Here is a 19,443-nt window from a genome sequence, read left to right on the forward strand (position 1 = left end):
ATCTCCTTGAGATCAGCAACTGTCTCATTATTTTATGATATCTCCAGACTTTTGTTATTATTAATTTGGTGACCCCATCCAATTGCACACTGAAGTGGTGGAGGTTCCTTCTAGCCCTAAACTAGACTCCCAGAAATGAGCTCACCAAGGCCAGGCAGGTGGGGGGGGGGGGGGGGGGTAAGTCTTTATTAAGGACTTACTATAAGCCAGACACAGGGCTAAGTAAACAAATCTCATCTCCTTTGGTGATAGTGTAGATAATTAAGTAAATGCAGAATATCTACAAAGATCAAAAAATAATTTCTGGGGAGAGTCACTAGCCACTATCATTCTACTACTGAGTCTCCCTTTGCCCATCTGTTAACTGGGGGATTTGTCCGAGATGACATCTAAGGTCCTAAGGTTCTTCCAGACTCTGCTTGAGACAAGCTCTGCAGGAAATGGGCTTGGGGCTGAGCTTTGAAGGAAGCCAGGGGATTCTGGGTGGTGGATGGGGCTGAAGATGTGTACATCTGTCATTAGAAATGGCACGGGCAAAGATTTGGAGGCAGGAGATGGGACAGCAGGTATGCAATACAGCAAGTCGGCTAGTCAATCATCTGGATGCTTGGTTCTTTTCCACACAGATTCTCAGCAGCCAAGATGAATGGTTTAAAGCTGAGCTGAAGAGCCAAGAGGGCTACGTACCCAAGAATTTTATAGACATCCGCTTCCCCAGGTAAGTACGATCGACACATCAGACTACCTTCTGAAGTGATGGAGATTGTGTGAGTGTGAAAGAGATAGAGACAGAAACAGACAGACAGAGAGAAGGACTACATATTATATAAAAATATATGTGGATGCTTCTCTCTGGGCAACTATGTGGCACAGTGGGTAGAACACTGAGTCTGGAATCAAGAAGACTTGAGTTCAAATCCTTTCTCCTACAAATTAATATTTGGACAAGTCACTTTACCCTGGTTGTCATCTGTAAAATGAGCTGAAAAGGCAATGGCAAACCACTCCAGTACCTTTGTCAAGAAAACCCTCAAATGGGGTCATTGGAGAGTTGCACCCTACTGAAAAATGAAGCAATTCAATAGATGAATAGCTAGATAATAAATAGATAGATATAGATGATAAAAAGATAATAGGTAGATAAATCACACATAGATGATAGAGAGATCAATAGATAGATGATAGATAGATAGATAGATAGATAGATAGATAGATAGATAGATAGATAGATAGATGAAGAGAGGGGGAGAGAGAGAGGAGAAGAAAAGAAAGAAAGTTTCTCTAACTCAGGTGGCCAGATGACACAGAATCCTAGATCTGGATTCAGAAAGACCCGAGTTCAGAACTGACCTCAACTTCCTAGCTGCTGCCACTTTGGTCAAGTCACCCCCTATTTGCCTCACTTTCCCCAGCTGTATAATGGAAGTAATCATGACATCAGCCTTCCAGGGTTGTGAGAATCAAATGAGACTATTTGTGAAGCGCTTAGTATAAAGGTGTCTGGCACAAGTTTGTTGGTTAATTGGCTGTTTGAAGTCGTGTGTTCTCAGAGGATCAAGCTGAACTCTGCCCATTCCAAGCTCCCTTCTCTTTACAGAGCATCATGGATTGAGAAATGATGGGTTATGTCATAGTTTGGGCCCTGGAGAAAGCAGACCCAGGTTCAAATCCTGTGCTTCTTGGCTTATCATTTGGGTTAATGATTCCTCCTCTTTGAGGCTTGCTTTCACGCAAAAGGATTCTGGGAAAGGGGGGGTTTAACTATTAAAGCAGGAGAGAAATTAATGCTGACATGCCATTTTTCTACAAACACTTGTTATTCCCCTGCCCCTTGCAAAGCCATGAGTAATTACTCTGAAGAGGTCTCTAATTATCTCCTGTTTAAGTCCGTGAATAGCTGCCCTAGAGGTGCCCCTTAGGCTGCGCTGGTTACAGACCAAGAAGCCCCCCTGCTCCTCATGAAGGCCCTGGGGCTTACCTTTTGCTCCTGCCCCAGGGGACACCTCTTCTGTCTCTGCCTCTGTGTCTGTCTATCTCCACCTCTCTAGTTTTCTCTCTCTGTCTCTCTTTCTCTCTCTTCAAATATGACCTTCAACAAATCCTTCCCAGAGCTGTATAAATGCCAGTTATCACCATCAATTATTATTATTATTATTATCAGTATCATTATTGTTGCTCTTATTCCCTCTGCCTTTCAATACACTCATGGGATATAGGCTTAGAGGGGCAGGAAACGACCTAGAAGTTCATCTAAGCCCAACCCTCTCATTTTACAGAATGGGAAACTGAGGCCCAGAGAGAGAAATATGGTTACTCAATGTCATAAAGGCCTGCCTGATCCTAAGAAGAAACGCTTCCCTTGACCCTCCAGGCCCTATTCTCCCCTGTTCTCCTGTATCTTTTATATCCCTCCCAGGAGAGTCCCTTTTATACATCAATCTGGTCAAGTCAGCACAGAGATCTGCACAGTTGAAGTCTAATAAATGTGAATTACTCTGTTCTATCCATCCAATGCTCAGAAATCCCTAGGGACTCTAAAGTCCCTATAGGTGGTATGAGATTTGGGGTCTGAGGGCCTGAGTTGGAACCCTGCCTGGCTCTGTCATAAACTACCTGGGTGACCTTGACCAAGGCTCTTTGTCTCCTCCCAGCAGCCCCTCTCACCCCAAGCCCCTCTTTCTGTCCCTTCTAGCAATGACTCATACCCACATTGGCCCCATTCCATAGACAGTGGATTTCCATGACTCAAGGTTTCCCAACTGGAGAAATCTTTCTTCATGATGGGAAAGAAAAAAGAGGGAGGATTATTCATTTTACTGAGATTTACTCCCTCAAAAGAATGGGAGGATTGGTTTGCTTTCAGAGGAACGGTTTCCTCCAGGCCCTTGGCTCTCTCTGGCCCCTACCCAGGCCCATTTTCCCTCTTCTCCCTCCCTGTGCCCTTCACTTCCCCTTCCTCTTTCTCCTTCTCCTCCTCTTTGTCATTGTCCCTCTGCTTTGTCTCCCCTTTACAGTTGGTTTCATGAGGACATTTCCCGACATGAGGCGGAGAGTTTGCTCATGGGCAAGGACATCGGCTTCTTCATCATCCGAGCCAGCCAGAGTTCCCCTGGGGACTTCTCTATTTCTGTCAGGTACCTGCTTATCAAGGGGGATTGGTCCCCCTCAGAATGCTAGCCCCCCGGCCCAAGGAGACAGCCCTTTGGAAGCTGTGAGACATGGGAACAGATCATGGTGGGGGAGGGGGTATTAGAGGCCTAGGTAGGCAGGGGAGAGCCCGGGACTCCCAGAGATCCCATCTGACCCAGAGTTCAAATTCTGCTATGTCCATACTCACCCTAACAGCAGCAGTCTGGCCATAGGGGGATGGGACTTTGAGGAACAGCACCTCCTGGGAATGTCTATGGAGTCTACCCATCACTTAGTCAATCAACAAGCATTAATGATGGGCTTACAATGAGACTGAGGGAGAGAGTAGCTAGGTGGCGCAGTGGATAGAGCACTGGCCCTGGAGTCAGGAGGACCTGAGTTCAAATTCGACCTCAGACACTTAATAATGACCTAGCTGTGGGGCCTTGGGCAAGTCACTCTTAACTCCATTGCCTTAAATAAATAAAATGTCAGTTAATAAATGAATGAATGAATGAATACAATTAGTCTGAGGGAGCTTCCCTACATGCTTTGGATGGACCTCAAGATGGGGGGAGTTTGAGGTGCCAGATAAAGGGTTGGCTGTAGGCTGGAGGTTCCTGGATTGTTCTGGTCCCAGAGATGCTGTTCAGAGAACCCTGGGATCTGGAACACTGGAATAGACATTAAGCAATTCACCCAGGACCATGCGGGAAGTGAGTGGCCAAGGTGGAATCTGAACTCAGTCCCTGGAACTCCAGCTTCAGATCCGCTTCATCTTGGACCAGCTCTTTTCATTCTTTTTAGGCGGCAGCTTCCTCCTCTCTAAAAAGAGGGACATCAGGCACTGCCTGGCAGAGGAGGTGGCATAGCACGAGGGGACATCCACCAGTTCTGCCGAGCAGCCAGGTTCAGTCGCACTGCCGCTGCTTGCTACCTAGATGATTCTTTCTCTCTGGGTCTCAGTTTTCTTCTCTATAAAATGAAGAAGTTAGACCAGATGGTGTGCAGTCTCCCCCCATTCTAGAGCACTTTGTTCCTGTGATGATTAAGCTAAGTGACTTAAGAAACTGCCTCAGTTTCCTCATCTGGACTAGATTAAACAAGATAGATAATAACTGACAAGTGCTTTAGAAAAACTAGCCACCACCATCATCATCATCATCATCATTATTCTATGGCCTACGAGATCTGTCTCAGTTTATGGTCTTACGAGCCACTGAATACACTATCGGAAATATTAATAGCTTTATCTCTATTAACGAAATCTAAGATCTAAAATCTCTGAAAACATCAACAGCAATAACAACCGGCTTGCTTTAGCACTTAAAATTTTGGAGAGCCTTTTGCATTTTGCGTTGTGTATGGAGAAGTAGATGGAGTCAGGAAGACCTGGGTTCAAAGCTGACTTCAAGCTAGCTCTAGGACCTCAAGCAAGTCCTTTAACCTCTACCTGCCTCAGTTTCTTCCACTGCAAAATGGGGGTGATAATGGCACTACTCCATGTTGTGAGGATTCAACGAGGTACTATCTATAAAATGCTATTAAACTACTAGGTATCACTATTGTTATCGTCATCATCTCATTGTAGTCTCACAATAGTCCTGTGGACAGTCATTACTATTCCCATTTTTCCAGACAAAGAAACTGAGGATGAGAGATTACACGATTTCCATGGTGTCTTAGGTAGGATATGAACCCAGGTCTTTACCAACTCCAAATTCAGTGTTTTATCCGTGACACCCCCAGCTGCCTCCCCATCATGACCTTGAGCCAGGTCAAAACCAGGAGCTGAACAGAAAGATGAGTACTGGCCAATGGCCACAGCATCTGTGGTCAGTCAGTGGTCAAGGACCATAGCATCCACAGTCAGTCAGTGACCAAGAGCCACACTATCTGTGGTCAGTCAGTAGCCAAGGGCCACAGTATCCATGGTCAGTGAGTGATCAAAGACCACAGCATCCGTGGTCAGTCAATAACCAAGGGCCACAGTAATCATGGTCAGTCAGTAGCCAAGGACCACAGCATCCGTGGTCAGTCAGTAACCAAGGGCCACAGTAATCATGGTCAGTCAGTAGCCAAGGGCCGCAGTATCCATGGTCAGTCAGTAGCCAAGGACCACAGTAATCATGGTCAGTCAGTAGCCAAGGGCTGCAGTATCCATGGTCAGTCAGTAGCCAAGGACCACAGCATCCGTGGTCAGTCAGTAACCAAGGGCTACAGTATCCATGGTCAGTCAGTAGCCAAGGGCTGCAGTATCCATGGTCAGTCAGTAGCCAAGGACCACAGCATCCGTGGTCAGTCAGTAACCAAGGGCTACAGTATCCATGGTCAGTCAGTAGCCAAGGACCACAGCATCCGTGGTCAGTCAGTAACCAAGGGCTACAGTATCCATGGTCAGTCAGGTCATTGATCTTGGGCCTTTGAGGACCATATCCAAGTATGCAGACAAGAAGTGAGCTTCCTTCAAGGGCAAGCCGGGCAGACTCAGGTGAATGCTCATTAAGCCCCTCTGATTGGAGGAGCTGGGAGGGGGGACCCTCCTTCCAATTCCACCCCATTTTTCAAACAATTGCTGCTTCATTACTTTTAAGGACTCTAATCACAATCTAGGTTAACAAAGTGCTGCCAATTAGGAGCCCTGCAGAGGTCTGTTTTAATATTATTGTTATGTTGATTGCAAATCATTTCTATTTCCATCCACAGAGAAATGAATTATAATTAGCATAACAACAAACTTCGATCCAACTGTGGGTTTGCCAGAGGGTTTGAATTTAGTCTCATCCCTTAGCAGGTTAAACATTCCCCTTGGAAGTTTGTGTGACATAGAGGTGCTTGAATAAAAATCGAACAAGAAGAAATTGCTCTGTGGTCCTGGACAAGTCTCTGGGCCTCAGTTTCTCCATCTGTGAAAGGAGAAACACAGATTAGTCCCAGCACCATGATCAATCATTGAATTTGTTAAGGGCTTCCTATTATCAGTCAGAATAAAAGACAGAAAAAAGAGCAGGGCCTAACCTCAGGTAGCTTACTCTCTATTAAGAGAAACAATATCCCAGTTCATTTTCTGGGTTTTGTTGTTGTTTTGGTTGGGGTTTTTACAAGGCAATGGGGTTCCGTGACTTGCCCAAGGTCATAAAGCTAGGCAATTATTAAGTGTATGAGTTTGGATTTGAACTCAGGGCCTCCTGAATCCAGGGCTAGTACCACCTAGCTGCCCCCAATTCCTTTTCTTAGCAGATGCTTTGTCCCCCCCAGGTCCAGTGTGAAAGATCACAAACTCCAAATTTGGAATGGTTAATCTAATGAGGTTTGTGTGCCTAGAACAGGGACAAGGGAACCTCCGGGGCCAGGATTTGAAATTCTATGAATTAAATGTTTGGTCACACACGGCGCTCCAATGACAGTATAAATATACAAAGGGCCCTTGGCTGGCCCAGAGAGTCACAGCTGAGCTAAATGGCTTCCAGTTTGGCCATAATAGCAGAGGCAGGTTTGTATAAGGTGCTGGGATGGAAATCAAGATCTGGGTTCAAATCCTTCCTCCAGCACTTACTTGGTAGCTGACCCTGAGCAGCTAGCCCATTCTTAAGTACTTATCTGCTATGTATGTCATCAGGTGCTAGGTGGTCCAGTAGACAGCTCCCTTGACCTGGAGTTCAAATCTGGCCTCACTCGCTTACTGGCTGTGTGACCCTGGGCAAGTCACTTCACCTTGTTTGCTTCTGTTTCCTCAACTGTAAAAGGAAAAGATGGAACCAGATGATTTCTAAGGTCCTAACTCTAGCATCCTACATCCTCTCTGAGTTTCAGTTCCATGGTCAGTAAAATGAGGGCTCCTGTCTTACAGCAAAGCCCCAGAACTGGCCTGGTTGGGAATCCCAGGATGCTGCTTGAAGTCCTAAGCAGAACTTCCAAGGCCAGTTCATCCAGGCCCTGCATTTTACAGTTGGAACCCAGACAAACTTCATTGTTTTGCCCAAGGTCATAGGCCTGGGAAGTTTTGAGGCTGGATTTGAATTCAGGTCTTTCTGATCCCAGTTCTGCTTCCACCATCCCACACTGCCTCTCCTATAACAGGGGAGATGCAGAAGCACTTTGGGTGCCATGAAGACCATTAAATCAATGAGCCAATTATGTATTAATAACTCACACTGAGATAGGATCTGGGTTCTTGAGCTGGGAAGGATCTCAGAAAGTCCACCTCCTTCCAGAGCAGGAAACTGAGGTTCAGGATTGGAAAGTGATTTACCCAAAGCCACTTAAGTAAACTACACAGGGTGGGAGCTCAACCCCAATTCTTGGGAAGGTAACTAGGTAGTGTGCTGGTAAATATTTAACAATCAGCTCTCTGGGGGGAGGGGAGAGGAGTTTCATCTGCATTATTATTACTTTCTTAAGACTAAACAGTAAATCGAGTCCTAAAATGTATTATTTGCCTGTTCCTGAGTGTCGACAACTCACACTGAACATTTAACAATAAATCTCATAAACCTGTGCCGATTCTGGCACACCTCAGATGAAGGGGACTCAAAGTTAAGAAGGTATGGATTTGAATCCTGCCTCAGGTCCTTCCTGACTGTGTGACCCTGGACAAGTCTGTAGACTCCTCTGAGAAGCCTCGGCTTCCTCATTCATCCAGGGGAAAGGAGTGGACTAGACGACCACCCCTCCACCTATGAGCCTAGGACTCACCTGTTCCAGGCAGCTCAGATACACCTTTACTCAGTATCCAGCTGGCCCCAGGATCGAAGATCAAGGGGGAAACTCCCAGGAGCTTTTTTATCTTGACATCAAAAATATCTTTGGCTCCTCCTTCAACTCAAATTCTCGTTCACTCCACCTTACCTACAACTTCAAAACCATCTGCAGTGAGGGCCGGGGAGGGCCGGGGAGGGCCACCTCCCTTTGTCATAGCAGTGCAGTTCCTCATTAATTTGACTGACACTATGATTATGGATGGACCATAAATCCTGGGCAGAACAACTCACCGTGCAGCCTAGAGAGACCCATCTTGAATTTTGTTCTTTTTGTACCTCTCTCTCCTCTTCCTTAGAGCCGATAACCATCCAGGAAGCCGACAGCCCCAAGTCCAGCCTTAGTTCTGGTACTTTATTTCTGAAGGCCTGGGATGAGCCGCTGTAAGCCAGCAATCCAGAACTCCCCTAAGGCCAATCGGGGCTCTTCCCCAGGATGCTAACATCCAGAAGGGCATATATATCCCCTCTCTCCACAGCAGTCCAACTCGCCACCCAGGTTGCTGAGGCTCACCCAGAACTTTGTCAGGGATGCCGAAGGTCCACTCCTTGCTTTAGACTCAGTGCAAACAAGACCTCCACAATTGGCCATTACCTTCCACCTCTCCTTTTCTAAAAGGGAGATGGGTTGGGCTCTATTGGCTAGGCCACAGGGGCCCCGTCCAGCCTTGGTCTAGGGAAGATGGACAGCTTTTCCTGGAATGTATCGTCCCCAGTATTCTCTCCCATCCCTGCCCCTTTGCCTCACTTTGCCCCCGCTGCAAGAATTCCAGGTTTATCTATTTAGATAACTCTGCCCCTGACCTGCAAGCTGGAATTCTCCTGATAATAAAAATGTAGTTATTAATAAATGGGGACCCTTAGATTAGAAATAGCAAATGGATGATCAGAACTGTCTTAGGATAATATCTCCCTCCCACCCCCTGCCATTGCTCCTCTTCTTCCTCCCCCTTCTCCTCCCAAGCATCATAGGAAGCTTAATGAATGCCAGTCTGTCCCATAGGGTTGAAATGGAAGAGCTGCCACCCAAAGGTGAAGTTAATACCAATAAGAGCTGACAACTAGAGAGCTCTTAACAATGTATAAAGCCCTTCCCTTCCGTAGTCTCATTTCAGCCTCACTGCAGCCCTGCCGGACAGCCAAGGTGGGTGGGGTACCCAAGGAAGGGGAAAAGACTCAGTGTCAGTCAAGAAGACCTGGCTCGAGGACCAGATCTAGTATGTGTGACCGACCCCGGATGAACCTTTCTTCTGAACCTCAATTTCATCATCTGCTAAATGGGCATAAACAGGTCGACAACTGGCATTTGTGAACACTCCGTCTCGCCCCTCCAAGCTTTTGTACTCTGATATCTGGGTTGCATTCTCTCTTCCCTTAGCCTTAGAATTCTTGGTTTTCCTCCAAAGTTCAAATTTTACATAAGACCTTTCCCAACTCTACCCACCCAGTGAAGTTGTTAGTTGAGGGGTAGAGTGGTAGAATGGATAGGGCACTGGGCTAGTACTCAAGCCCTGGGTTCAAATCCCTGTGTGACCTGGGACAAGTCACAGCCTCTCCGTGCCTCAGTTTCCATGCCTATAAATGAGAGAATTCAAGTCTATGATTCAATCTATGATTCTCAACCCTGGGAATAAGACCTAGCTGCTCTGCCCTTTGTATTATCCTCTTCTAATCAGGGCTTGTGATGGTTCATGGAGCCTTGGCTCCAGTCCCCCTTCCCCATTTCCAACATGGGGGCTGCCCAGCCTTTCTTTGAAGACCTCCAAGGAGGAGACGCCTCTCAAAAGCAATTTAGGACATCTCTCAACCTTGGGATGTTTCTCCTGACCTCCAGGCCCAAACTGCCTCTCTGCCATTTCCCCCATTCCTTCTAATTCTGCCCTTGGAGTCAAGTGAAGGAAGTCTATTAGACCAGGACTATAGCTTTCATAGGATTCCTGCGCTTGTGGGTTCCTAAGGGATGCTTCCTAAATTGGTCGCAAGGGGGAGACATAGTGCACCGATCACTGGACCTGACCCGGGGAAGACCCAGGTTCAAATGCAGCCTCAAAGACTCAAACTGAGTGACCCTGGGCAAGTCACTCTTTGACTTAGTTTCCTCATCTGTAAAATGGGAATAACCTCCCTGAGTTAAGAAGATCAAATGAGAAAGCACTGTGCAAAAATGCTTTATAAACCTTAAAGAGCTGGATGAATACTAATTATTTTTAACCATTGTACATTCTTGAGGCTAATTAGGGATGATCCTCAAGGGTGAGTCCTCCTACATTTTTGTAGTCAGGCATATAGATCTGGAAGGGACCTTAGAGGTTCTCTAGCGCAGTCCCTCCATTTGACAGAGGGATGAAGGGGGCAAGTTTTCACTCGGGGGTCTTCCTCCCTTGACTCCCAACAAGAAAGGGATTGGATCCTGACTCTGAGCTTCTTTTCTTCCCTTCAATCCTACAGTCTTCAGAATATGTGATGACTGGTGGTCAAGCCCCTGCCCATTTCCCCTTCAGCAATGGGGACCATGATTTTCCATTATTGAGGGACGGGAAGTAGCTCCAATGATGAGCATAGTTTTTCTGACATGAAGTTGAAACCTGCTTCTCTGCCATGTTGCCACCCTGGCTCCCCACCTCCCTCCCAACCAACCAACCGTCTTCCCAGGTTAATCCCTTTCCCCCAGGACGACCCTCTAGATACTTCATATACCAGATGAATTTTGAAACCAGGCCTTTGACCACTCTTTGTCCTCAAGGAGCTCACAGAAGTATTAGCCAGTTGTTGGGATTTATTTTATTGTATTTTATTTTTGTCTGTAGTAGAGATATTGGTTGGAGTGTCCTTGACAGAACCTGGCTTGGAAAATGGCTTTCAGCCGATATAACAGCCCTCCTGTGGCATGGGAGGGAGGATCCTTCCTGCTTTTCCTTCTGGGTGGTGGTCCAGTGGCTGTTCTCATCCTCCCCAGACTGGGCTGGGTCGTGACAAAGATGCTCACAGCTCTCCCCAGCCTCCCTCTCGCATCTCCTGGAGGTGTGATTGTGGGAAGATCTCCTTTTGTAATGACTCCTTTGGGTTCTTCTGGCTCAGGCACGAGGAGGATGTCCAACACTTCAAGGTCATGAGAGACTCCAAGGGCCACTACTTCCTGTGGACAGAGAAATTTCAGTCTCTGAACCAGCTGGTGAATTTCTACCGGACGTCCTCCATCTCAAAGCAGAAACAAATCTACCTGAGGGATGGGAGCCGAGAAGACCAGGTAGCACCCCGGGACACCCTAAGGGGAAGGAGGAAGAGCATCAGGCTTGAGGGTGCCATCTTTACTATAGTAGGGGGTCAGCACTTATGCACCCAGTGTTTTCCAGACAATGAAGTAAATGTTGAATCAAAAACAGAAAGCAAAGAGAAGGAAAGGCCAAAACAATCTCTGCCCTAAAGCGCCTACATTCCAACGGAATATGTAGTACCTTGGTATGGTGGGCGCTTAATAAATGATCACTGAGTGAAGTGAAACTTGACTAGGGAAGACAATGGACCAATAACTAGAAAGATACAAGATGCAAAAGTGTAAAGGAGGAAAACGAGTGAAGGCCATGGGGCTGGGTGGAGCCGGGCGAGCCATAGGACTGGAAAAAAAAAGGGTTTAAGCTGGGTCTTGAAAACAAGAGGCAGAGGAGAAGGAAGAAGGCATAAGGGAGAGCAAAGGTACAGTCAGGACACAGGGAATCACCAACCCTTCCTAGCTTGGATATCCTGAACCAGTCACATCACATCATCTGAGTTTCCTCATCTTTAAATTGAAGACAAAATGGCACAATGGATAGAGAACTAGTCCAGAGATAAAGAAGACCTGAATTCGAGTCCTACTCCCTCTGAGTCTGTTTCCTACTCTGTAAAATGAGGAAGGTTAGACTAAAGGACCTCTAAAATCCCTCCCAGGATCCTATGGCATGACCTCAAAGCTTCCTTAGGAGGAACTCTTAAAATGAGATATGTGTATGTGAGGCATTCTTATTTATAGGTTTAATTATTGTAACCATTTTATGATTAGCTATAAATTAATTTTCAGAGAAAATAGCAGAGGGCCAAGAGGCAGCTCCTAGAAGGAGGCATTGGCTGTTGGAGAAGAGCAGAGCAATAAGGCCAATGGGGAGGGAGATCCACCTGGTCCAGTGGACGAGTAGGGTCCAACCTGAGGAGAAGGTACAAGAGAGTGTGGTCATGAAGGAAATTCCCCCCACTTCAGGTAGAAAGAGACAAGGCAGCTTCAGTTTCCAGAGTTTCAGGTTCCTTGAACCATGATAGAAGGAAAAGAGCAATGACCTTGGAGGCAGAAGACCAGGGTTCAAATCACACCTCTGACTGTCACTGCTTATATATCTATAGACGAGTCACTCCACCTCCTCTGGAGCCTCAGTTTTCTCCTCTGTAAAATGAGAGTTTTGGACCAGATGGTCTCAGAGACCTTTCAGCTCTAGGGCCATGAAACTGGAAATGAATAAAGGCTTTAAATTCCCAAGATGTGTACATGGGTACAAGAGACTTATGCTAGCACCCTGTCCCTCTGATTGATCCAACTGGGACAGAATTGACTAGAAAGTGCTAAAATAAGACCAGAGCCCTAAATCTAGACCTAGGAGGAACCTTCCAAGAGCAGGGTGGGGAGGAGTTGGCATGACCTAGTGCCTAGTCTATGAGTGAAGTTTGCCAGACTTGGGAATCTCTCAAGTTCCAAGCAGGCTAAGTATCTGGGATATTTGGAGGTGCCCTTGTGAAAAAGGGGGGGACTAGAATGGATCCCTTTCTGTGAGCCTATTCTAACACCTTCTTCTCCAGAAAGCCACTGGAGGCCTGAACCGTGCTTAGCCCAGTATGTTCTTAATAAATGTTTATTGACTTGCCTTGCATCAGGAAAAGATGGTGCTAGACAAAGTTGGAAGCTGGTGGGAGGAAATGACTCAAGTCACTTTCCCTCTCTGAGCCTCAGTTTCTCCATCTGTAAATTGGAAAACTGTGGACTTGGGAGACATGGGTTCAAATCCCATATTTGCCATTTATCATCTGTATGACCTTGGACAAGCCACTTCCCACTGGGCATTGGTGTTTTCCTGCCCAAAATGAAATGGTTGGACTAGATAGCCTCTGATATTGCCTCCTATAAGGCCTCTGATGTGACCCATGGTTCCCTTTGTTATCTCTTCAGGACCGAAGGGGTGGGAGCCTAGAACAACGGCTCCAGGAAGGACTTCACATCAGTGGAAGTGGTGGAGAAGAGAGCCGGCCTTCAACAAATAGGAAGCTGTTTGATCACCCTCCTGCCCTGCAGTCCCATTATCAGGTGCAGCCGCCACCAGTGTACCAGTCACAACCAGGACCACCACAACCGATGGCTATGATGATGTCCCAGCAGTACCAACAGCAGCAGCAGCAGCAGCAGCAGCGATACCAGCAGCACCATCTTCAGCAGGTACCCTAAGAGAAGGAACCTGGGGTGTGGCGGGGGGACAAAGAGGAGGTGGATGACTTGGGCCAAAGGCTGGTACTGTAACCAAAGGAAAAGGATATCAGACTAAGGTTCATGTTGACCTACTGGGCAACCCTAGGCAAGTTGCTTCATTTCTCTGGCCCTGGCATCCTCATCTGTTCCATGGGAATACCACAGGGATGTTTTGAAGATGAAAGGAGATAAAGTCATGGGCCGATAAGATGTTTTCCCACTATTAAGTAACGAGAAAGAAAGAAGAGTAAGATGCAGTGGATATCCTTGGTCCAGTGGGTACGCTCTGCAGAGGGCTCTTTAACCCAAGCCAGAATTAGCTTTGGTGGCTGCCACCCTTCCCAGTGTCTAAGACAAAGAGTTAGGGTTCTGGGAAGCTCATCTTGGGGCATGTCCTCCCAAGCTGGGCAAGCTTCTGGTGGTCTTCTGAGGGTGAAAAGAGAAAGGGAAAAGGGAAGATGTCCAAGAACCAGTTAGGATGAAAACCATTTGTCCATGAGAGGTATGGGAGACTTGTGGCCAAGGAGGCCTATGTCCAAAGACAAGGAGAGGGCTCAAGTGAGTGAGGCCATGCCCTTGACCTTCAGGTCACTTGGAAAGAAGCTTGGTGGCCTCTTGCTTGGATTCACATCATCCAAGGTCTCCCCCCCATGAAGGAGTTCCAAGTGGCTGAAAGCTGCAGTTTTGGACTTTTAATGTTAGAATTCAGAGATCATCTAGCCCAATTTTACAGATGGGGAAACTGAGGTCCAGAAAAATAAAATAATTTTACCAGAGGTCATACTGGTAATAAAGGTCAGAGCCTGCATTTGAACTCAAATTCAAATCATTCACATTTCTCCAAATACTTTAAGAATTACAAGTTACCTTCCTTACATGGAACAACCACTCTGGGAGGCAGGCCATGCTAATATTATTCATCAGTCCCATTAGAATATTAACTACTATATAAAGAACATTGGATCTTCAGCCAGAGGACTTGAGCAAATTGATTCCCCAGTCTAGGCCTCAGTTTCCCCATCTGTAAAATGAGGAGGTTGACTTATATGGCCTGCAAGGTCCTTTCAGGTCTTAGATCTATCTATCTAGGCCACTATTGCAATAATAATTAACAATAATAATAGTAACCTTTAGTTACAGAGCACTTTAAAATCTATAAAATCTTATATAAAATATAAGATATAAAAATCTATAAAAACTGTTGATGGGAAGGAAGGATAGTGGAAAAGTCACCAGATCATAGAATTAGATCTGGAAAGGAAGTGGACATCATTATATCCAACTTCTTAGTTTTACAAATGAAGAAACTGAGGCCCAAAGGGTTGAAATGGTTTGCCTAGGGTCACACAGGTAGGGAAACATTGAGTCCTCTCCAGAGCAGGCCTCTTCCCCCCTAGATGAGAGGGTATTAATGATCTCCCTTCATAGGACCGCCGAGGAGGCAGCCTCGATATCAGCGAAGGGCGCCGGATGAATAGTGAGATGAACGCGGCCCTCATGCATCGGAGACACACAGACCCCGAGCAGCTGCAGATGGTGGGGGTAGGTACCCAAGCAGCCAGAGAAGATGGACCTAAGTGAGCTGGAGGTGGAGAAGGAGGAGGAAGGGATGGAGAAAGGAAGAAAAGACAAAGAGGGACGCAGGGAGAACTGCTCTAGGGAGGTGGGGGTGGAAGCTCATCTCTAAGGACCAGCACTAGGCTTGGTGGGGTAGCAGCAGGGGCCTAAATGAACCATCCTAGGCCTAGAGTCAGCCCTCTTGCCCCCAACTGATGAAGGCAGGAAGATTCAGCCTGTTATCCCCATTTTATATTGTCCAACCTTGCCTTGAACCTGGCCTTGCCTCTACCAGAATAGAGATCAGATAGCAACGGACAGATATAAGCCCCCCATGGGGCATGCCTGCTGGGGACTGCCCCCCAACCCAGTTCCCTGGGCCTGCTCAGGATGATGGAAGGCAGGGGCTTGAGTTGGATAACAGCCCTCCACAGTGTCAGAGTATAGTATCAGGGGCCCTTGGGGCACAAGGAGAAAGGGAAGGCATTCCTCTTTGGGGTCTAGCAGAAAGGACTAATAATTGCCAGTGGAATGGGCAGGCAGTCATAGAAGGTCTTCAGGCAAAGGTTGGGTGACCACTGGGTTGGAGGTGGCTTTGGAGAGGTTCCTTCCCCTTCTGAAATCTGGTGATTCTTAAGCAGGGCCCTAGCCTCAGCCCGTGATTGTGGGGGGCCTGGCAGGCAGGGTCACTTGTCTCCCACTATTGGGGGACCTTGGACCAGCTCATCCAGGACCTGGAGGCACCAACATTCCTCAAAGGAACTTGCTTCCAGTAACACACCCTAGGTGAGGCCTTCCCGCCCTTGGGGCAACATCTTCCAAGGAGACAGCTCATCACCCATCCCTCCTGGCTCCAGGACAGTAACTGGGAGCTCTGTTATTACACGTTGCAGCCAGTTGGTTTCTGTCACTGGAAGAGACTCAGAAGTGACTTAGAGGGATTAGTTGGAGAGCAGAGACTTCTGGGGACTCTCCCTGGCCTTTCAAGTCAATATAGCAAGCTTTTAATAAACACCTACTATGAGCCGGCCACTGTGCTAGGCCCCAGGGGAGGTGGGGGGGACAAAGATAGAAGGGGGATATCCCTGTCTTCATCCTAATGCAGAGGGGCAGCCCCTTCCCTAGGAAGGAGATAGCCCAGTTTAAATAAGATGAGAGCACTGACTTGGGTGGAGGCATCCTACCCAGGAGACTTTGGACAAGTCATTCATGACCCTGGAGTTCTGTTCCTTTATCTGTAGAGTTCGGGGCTGGAGGCTGGATTAGGTGGCCTCTGGGGTCTTTTGTATCTTTAAACCTGAGCTCTTTATCCCAAAATAATCTCAGGAAGAGGAGAATAGTAATAAGGGGAAGGGTCAGGGAAGGCCCCCTAAAGGAAGGAAGGGAGGCCAGGGGCACAGCGTAGAGAAGGCACCATTTGGGGCCTGGAGGTCTGGAGGTCTGGGGGCCCAGGGACAGTGTCTGGAGACTGAATAGCAGGCCAGGCTTCCTTAGCCTGGTCGCAGAAGGTCCTTCTGCTTCAAGTGTTCCTCCTGTGGTTTCAGAAGGTCAAGGAGGCCCTCATGAGGGAGACTGAGGCAAGAATTAGACCAGCCCCTTCCAGCGTACTCAAAATGGAGCTGCCCCCAGGGCTTCAGAGTCCAGCTACCCACCAACCAGGCCTCAGTCAATCAATTAATCTACCTCCTAGCTGCCAGGTACTCTGCTAGGTATTGGGAGTATAAAGAAAAATGGGTGGGGGAGGCCAGTTAGGAGGACCTGAGTTCAAATCTGACCTCAGAAACTTTGTTTCTTTGTTTTTTTGCAAAGCAAAACTTAATCAGAAACTTAATCATTACCTAGCTGGGTGACCTTGGGCAAGTCATTTAATCCCATTGCCTTGCAAAAAAAAAAAAGACAAAATGGCAACAGTCCCAGAACTCAAAAGCGCTTCCAATCTAATGAAACGCTTGTGGTCCTCTTGAGAATGAAGGCCCAACAGCGAACCACCTGACCATGAGTCCCCACTATCCTAGCCCCAAGTAAGGGCCATCCAGGCTCTGCCTGAAGATCTCCACCAATTAGCTCTCAAGCTCCACTTTAAAGTGTTCTAATGTTAAGACCAAAGGCAACATGAGTCATGGAGGCAGGAAGAGTCAAGGTTCAAGTCTAGCCTCTGACACCTTAACCAACTGTCTAATTCCAACCCCTTTTCTAAGACATTGCATTAGGAAAGTCACTGATCTGCATCAAGGGATAGCATTTCCACACTGGGAGTCCCTCAGCTGAACCTTGCTAGGAAGCTCTTCCTCGTGGAGCAGAAATGACTTGCTGGAGGAGAGGTTCAGGGGTGCAGGCAAGCCTCACTTTGCCTTGAATTCTGCCTGGTTCTGTTCTTGGCCTGGTTCCACTCTTCCTGGTTCTGCTCTCTGGCCCTTTGATAAGGAGGAGGGGATGAAGGAGCATGGGAAGCCCCAGATTCACACCTGATCCTTTCTTTCTGCCCCTTTCCCACTTCCCTGCCCCCCACCCCCACTTCACAGAGAGTGCGCTGGGTCCGAGCCCTCTATGACTTTGAGGCTGAGGAAGAAGATGAGCTGGGCTTCTCCACTGGAGACGTGGTAGAGGTCCTGGACAGCTCCAACACATCCTGGTGGACCGGCAGATTGCACAACAGGCTGGGCCTTTTCCCAGCTAACTACGTGGCCCCCCTCCTCCGCTGAAGCCCCTGGAACCCAAGCCTCTGGGCTGCAGTCTGAGCCAGGCAGGGAGGTGGAAGGGCAGAGGCAGAAGATGCACTGTTTTATTACTATAATTTATTGGGGAGCTGACTGATAAATGAGTTAACATAAAAGGCTCCCGGGTGGGGGGTTATTTTTATTCCACTTCCCCTGTCCCACAGGAAGAGAGTGTGGGGGGGGGTCTCTGCTCCTGGGCTTTTCTAAAGAGCAGGAAAGCAGAGACCTCCTCCCCAAAATGGGGGAGCGGTGATATTTGGTCGGGGCAGGTTTCAGCCTGCCATCCACTCCCTGCCTCACCCCAACTCTGCCAGCTGAACCTGCTGAGGTCACAACAGGTACCAGCTCTCTCTTCAGAAGGGGGATGGGTTCTTGGTTGTGCTGGGGGAAGGGCAACGACAAAGGCCTTGGATGGCACCACAAAGCGGGGGTGTGGGGAACAGGGCTCAGGACCTGAAAATCAGGAAGACCCTTTGGACAGACAGTCTGAGGAAGCCTTCTCATAATCATGTTTTTAAATGCAAACAATAAAATACACAGGATCACAAAGGAAACCAGCATCCAAAAATATGTAGATTTTTAAATTCCAAGGTTGAGAAAGTCTGCTCTTATCCAGTCCTCTCATTCTAGAGCCATCATAAGCATCAGGCAGGATATGAACACAGAGCTTCTGATTCTCTTACACTCTATCTCACTGCTTCCCATTTAGAGAAGGAGAAGGAATGAGTCGTAGGCATTTTGCCATGGACATCCTAAGGAAACCCTAGCTTTCCCAGGCCTCTTTTCTAAGTATCTGGTCAACATTGGAACATTGGATCAGTCATTCATCAGGCCCTGGCTGATCCATCCTTGAAGCTACTGTGTAGTTCCCATGTCCTCATTGCCCAGATGGAGAGACTGAGGCACAGTGGGCCAAGCCTCAGGAGATCCAAGGACTTTTCCCAACCCACTTGACCAAGAGTCTTTTTTTTTTCCCTTAGAAGGAGGAGGGTGGATTTTGCAAAGTGCTCTGAGCCCCGAGTACCAACATGAGTGGCATCCCAAGGACATCCCCTCTTTATTTTCTCGGTTTCAGAGGTGCCTATCTCAGTGGCACCAGACGGAGACCCGGGTTCATGTGCAGATCCCCTGAGGAGCAAAGGGGAGTTGTTTGATGGTCTAATTAATATGATACTGTGGTGAGCATTGGGTTTGTGAGGCATCCCTTGGGATGCTCTGTGTGGCCACTAGACCTGCCTCTGTGAAGGGCTTGGCATCACTTGGGAAAGAAAGAATCTGGGAGAACTTGCCTGCTCCCCCAGCTCTGCTCTCCTCCAGAAAATGGCCAAGTAATTTTGAAAACACCTGGGGGAGCAGAAGACAAGTGTTGAAATCTCTGGCAGGAGGGGGGAGGGGGAGGAGCTGCTGGGGACTCCCCTACATGGGTCAACCTGTCCAGCAAGCATTGAGGGCCCTGGGAGGGGGCCTTCAGTGAAGTGGATGAAGGCCCTGGGACAAATATGTCAATGTGGCAATGGGGAAGGTAAAGAATGGGGGAACATTCCTTCTCTCTTTTTCTGTCTTGGTCTACTTCCTGCTAGACCAGCGAAAAGGAGGGGTGGGGAAAAAGAGCACTCTGCCCCAGAAAAATGTTACCCCCCCCCTCCGTGCAATGTGCATTCGGATCGCCATGAGCCGTCGGAGAAAAGGGAAGAAGCAGAATGGGACCAGCAGTGGGTCTAGAGGAAAGATGAGAAAATAGCCGGAAAATGGTGGGGGGGCAGCAGAGGATGAGTGATGAGTGCTCTGCAGCCCTGGG

General features: G+C 47.8%; 1 protein-coding gene across 7 annotated transcripts in view; it reads left to right on the forward strand.

Annotated features, from left to right (window-relative positions):
- Positions 1 to 18,999, forward strand: part of GRAP2 (GRB2 related adaptor protein 2) — a 96,977-nt gene extending 77,978 nt beyond the window's left edge. For 4 of the 7 annotated variants that reach the window (XM_074226977.1, XM_074226978.1, XM_074226975.1 and 1 more), the window contains 7 exons: positions 627 to 718; positions 3,015 to 3,134; positions 10,965 to 11,133; positions 13,078 to 13,341; positions 14,800 to 14,913; positions 16,473 to 16,625; positions 17,451 to 18,999. In XM_074226977.1, coding sequence (XP_074083078.1) covers positions 627 to 718; positions 3,015 to 3,134; positions 10,965 to 11,133; positions 13,078 to 13,341; positions 14,800 to 14,913; positions 16,473 to 16,625; positions 17,451 to 17,630 — 1,092 coding nt within the window. In that variant the 3' untranslated portion in view covers positions 17,631 to 18,999. The remainder of the gene's footprint in view (positions 1 to 626; positions 719 to 3,014; positions 3,135 to 10,964; positions 11,134 to 13,077; positions 13,342 to 14,799; positions 14,914 to 16,472; positions 16,626 to 17,450) is intronic. The other 3 variants (XM_074226980.1, XM_074226979.1, XM_074226981.1) reach the window with 3 other exon arrangements.
- Positions 19,000 to 19,443: the final 444 nt, after the last annotated feature.

The sequence above is a fragment of the Macrotis lagotis genome, chromosome 2 (assembly GCF_037893015.1).
Source record: "Macrotis lagotis isolate mMagLag1 chromosome 2, bilby.v1.9.chrom.fasta, whole genome shotgun sequence".
Taxonomy (NCBI): domain Eukaryota; kingdom Metazoa; phylum Chordata; class Mammalia; order Peramelemorphia; family Peramelidae; genus Macrotis; species Macrotis lagotis.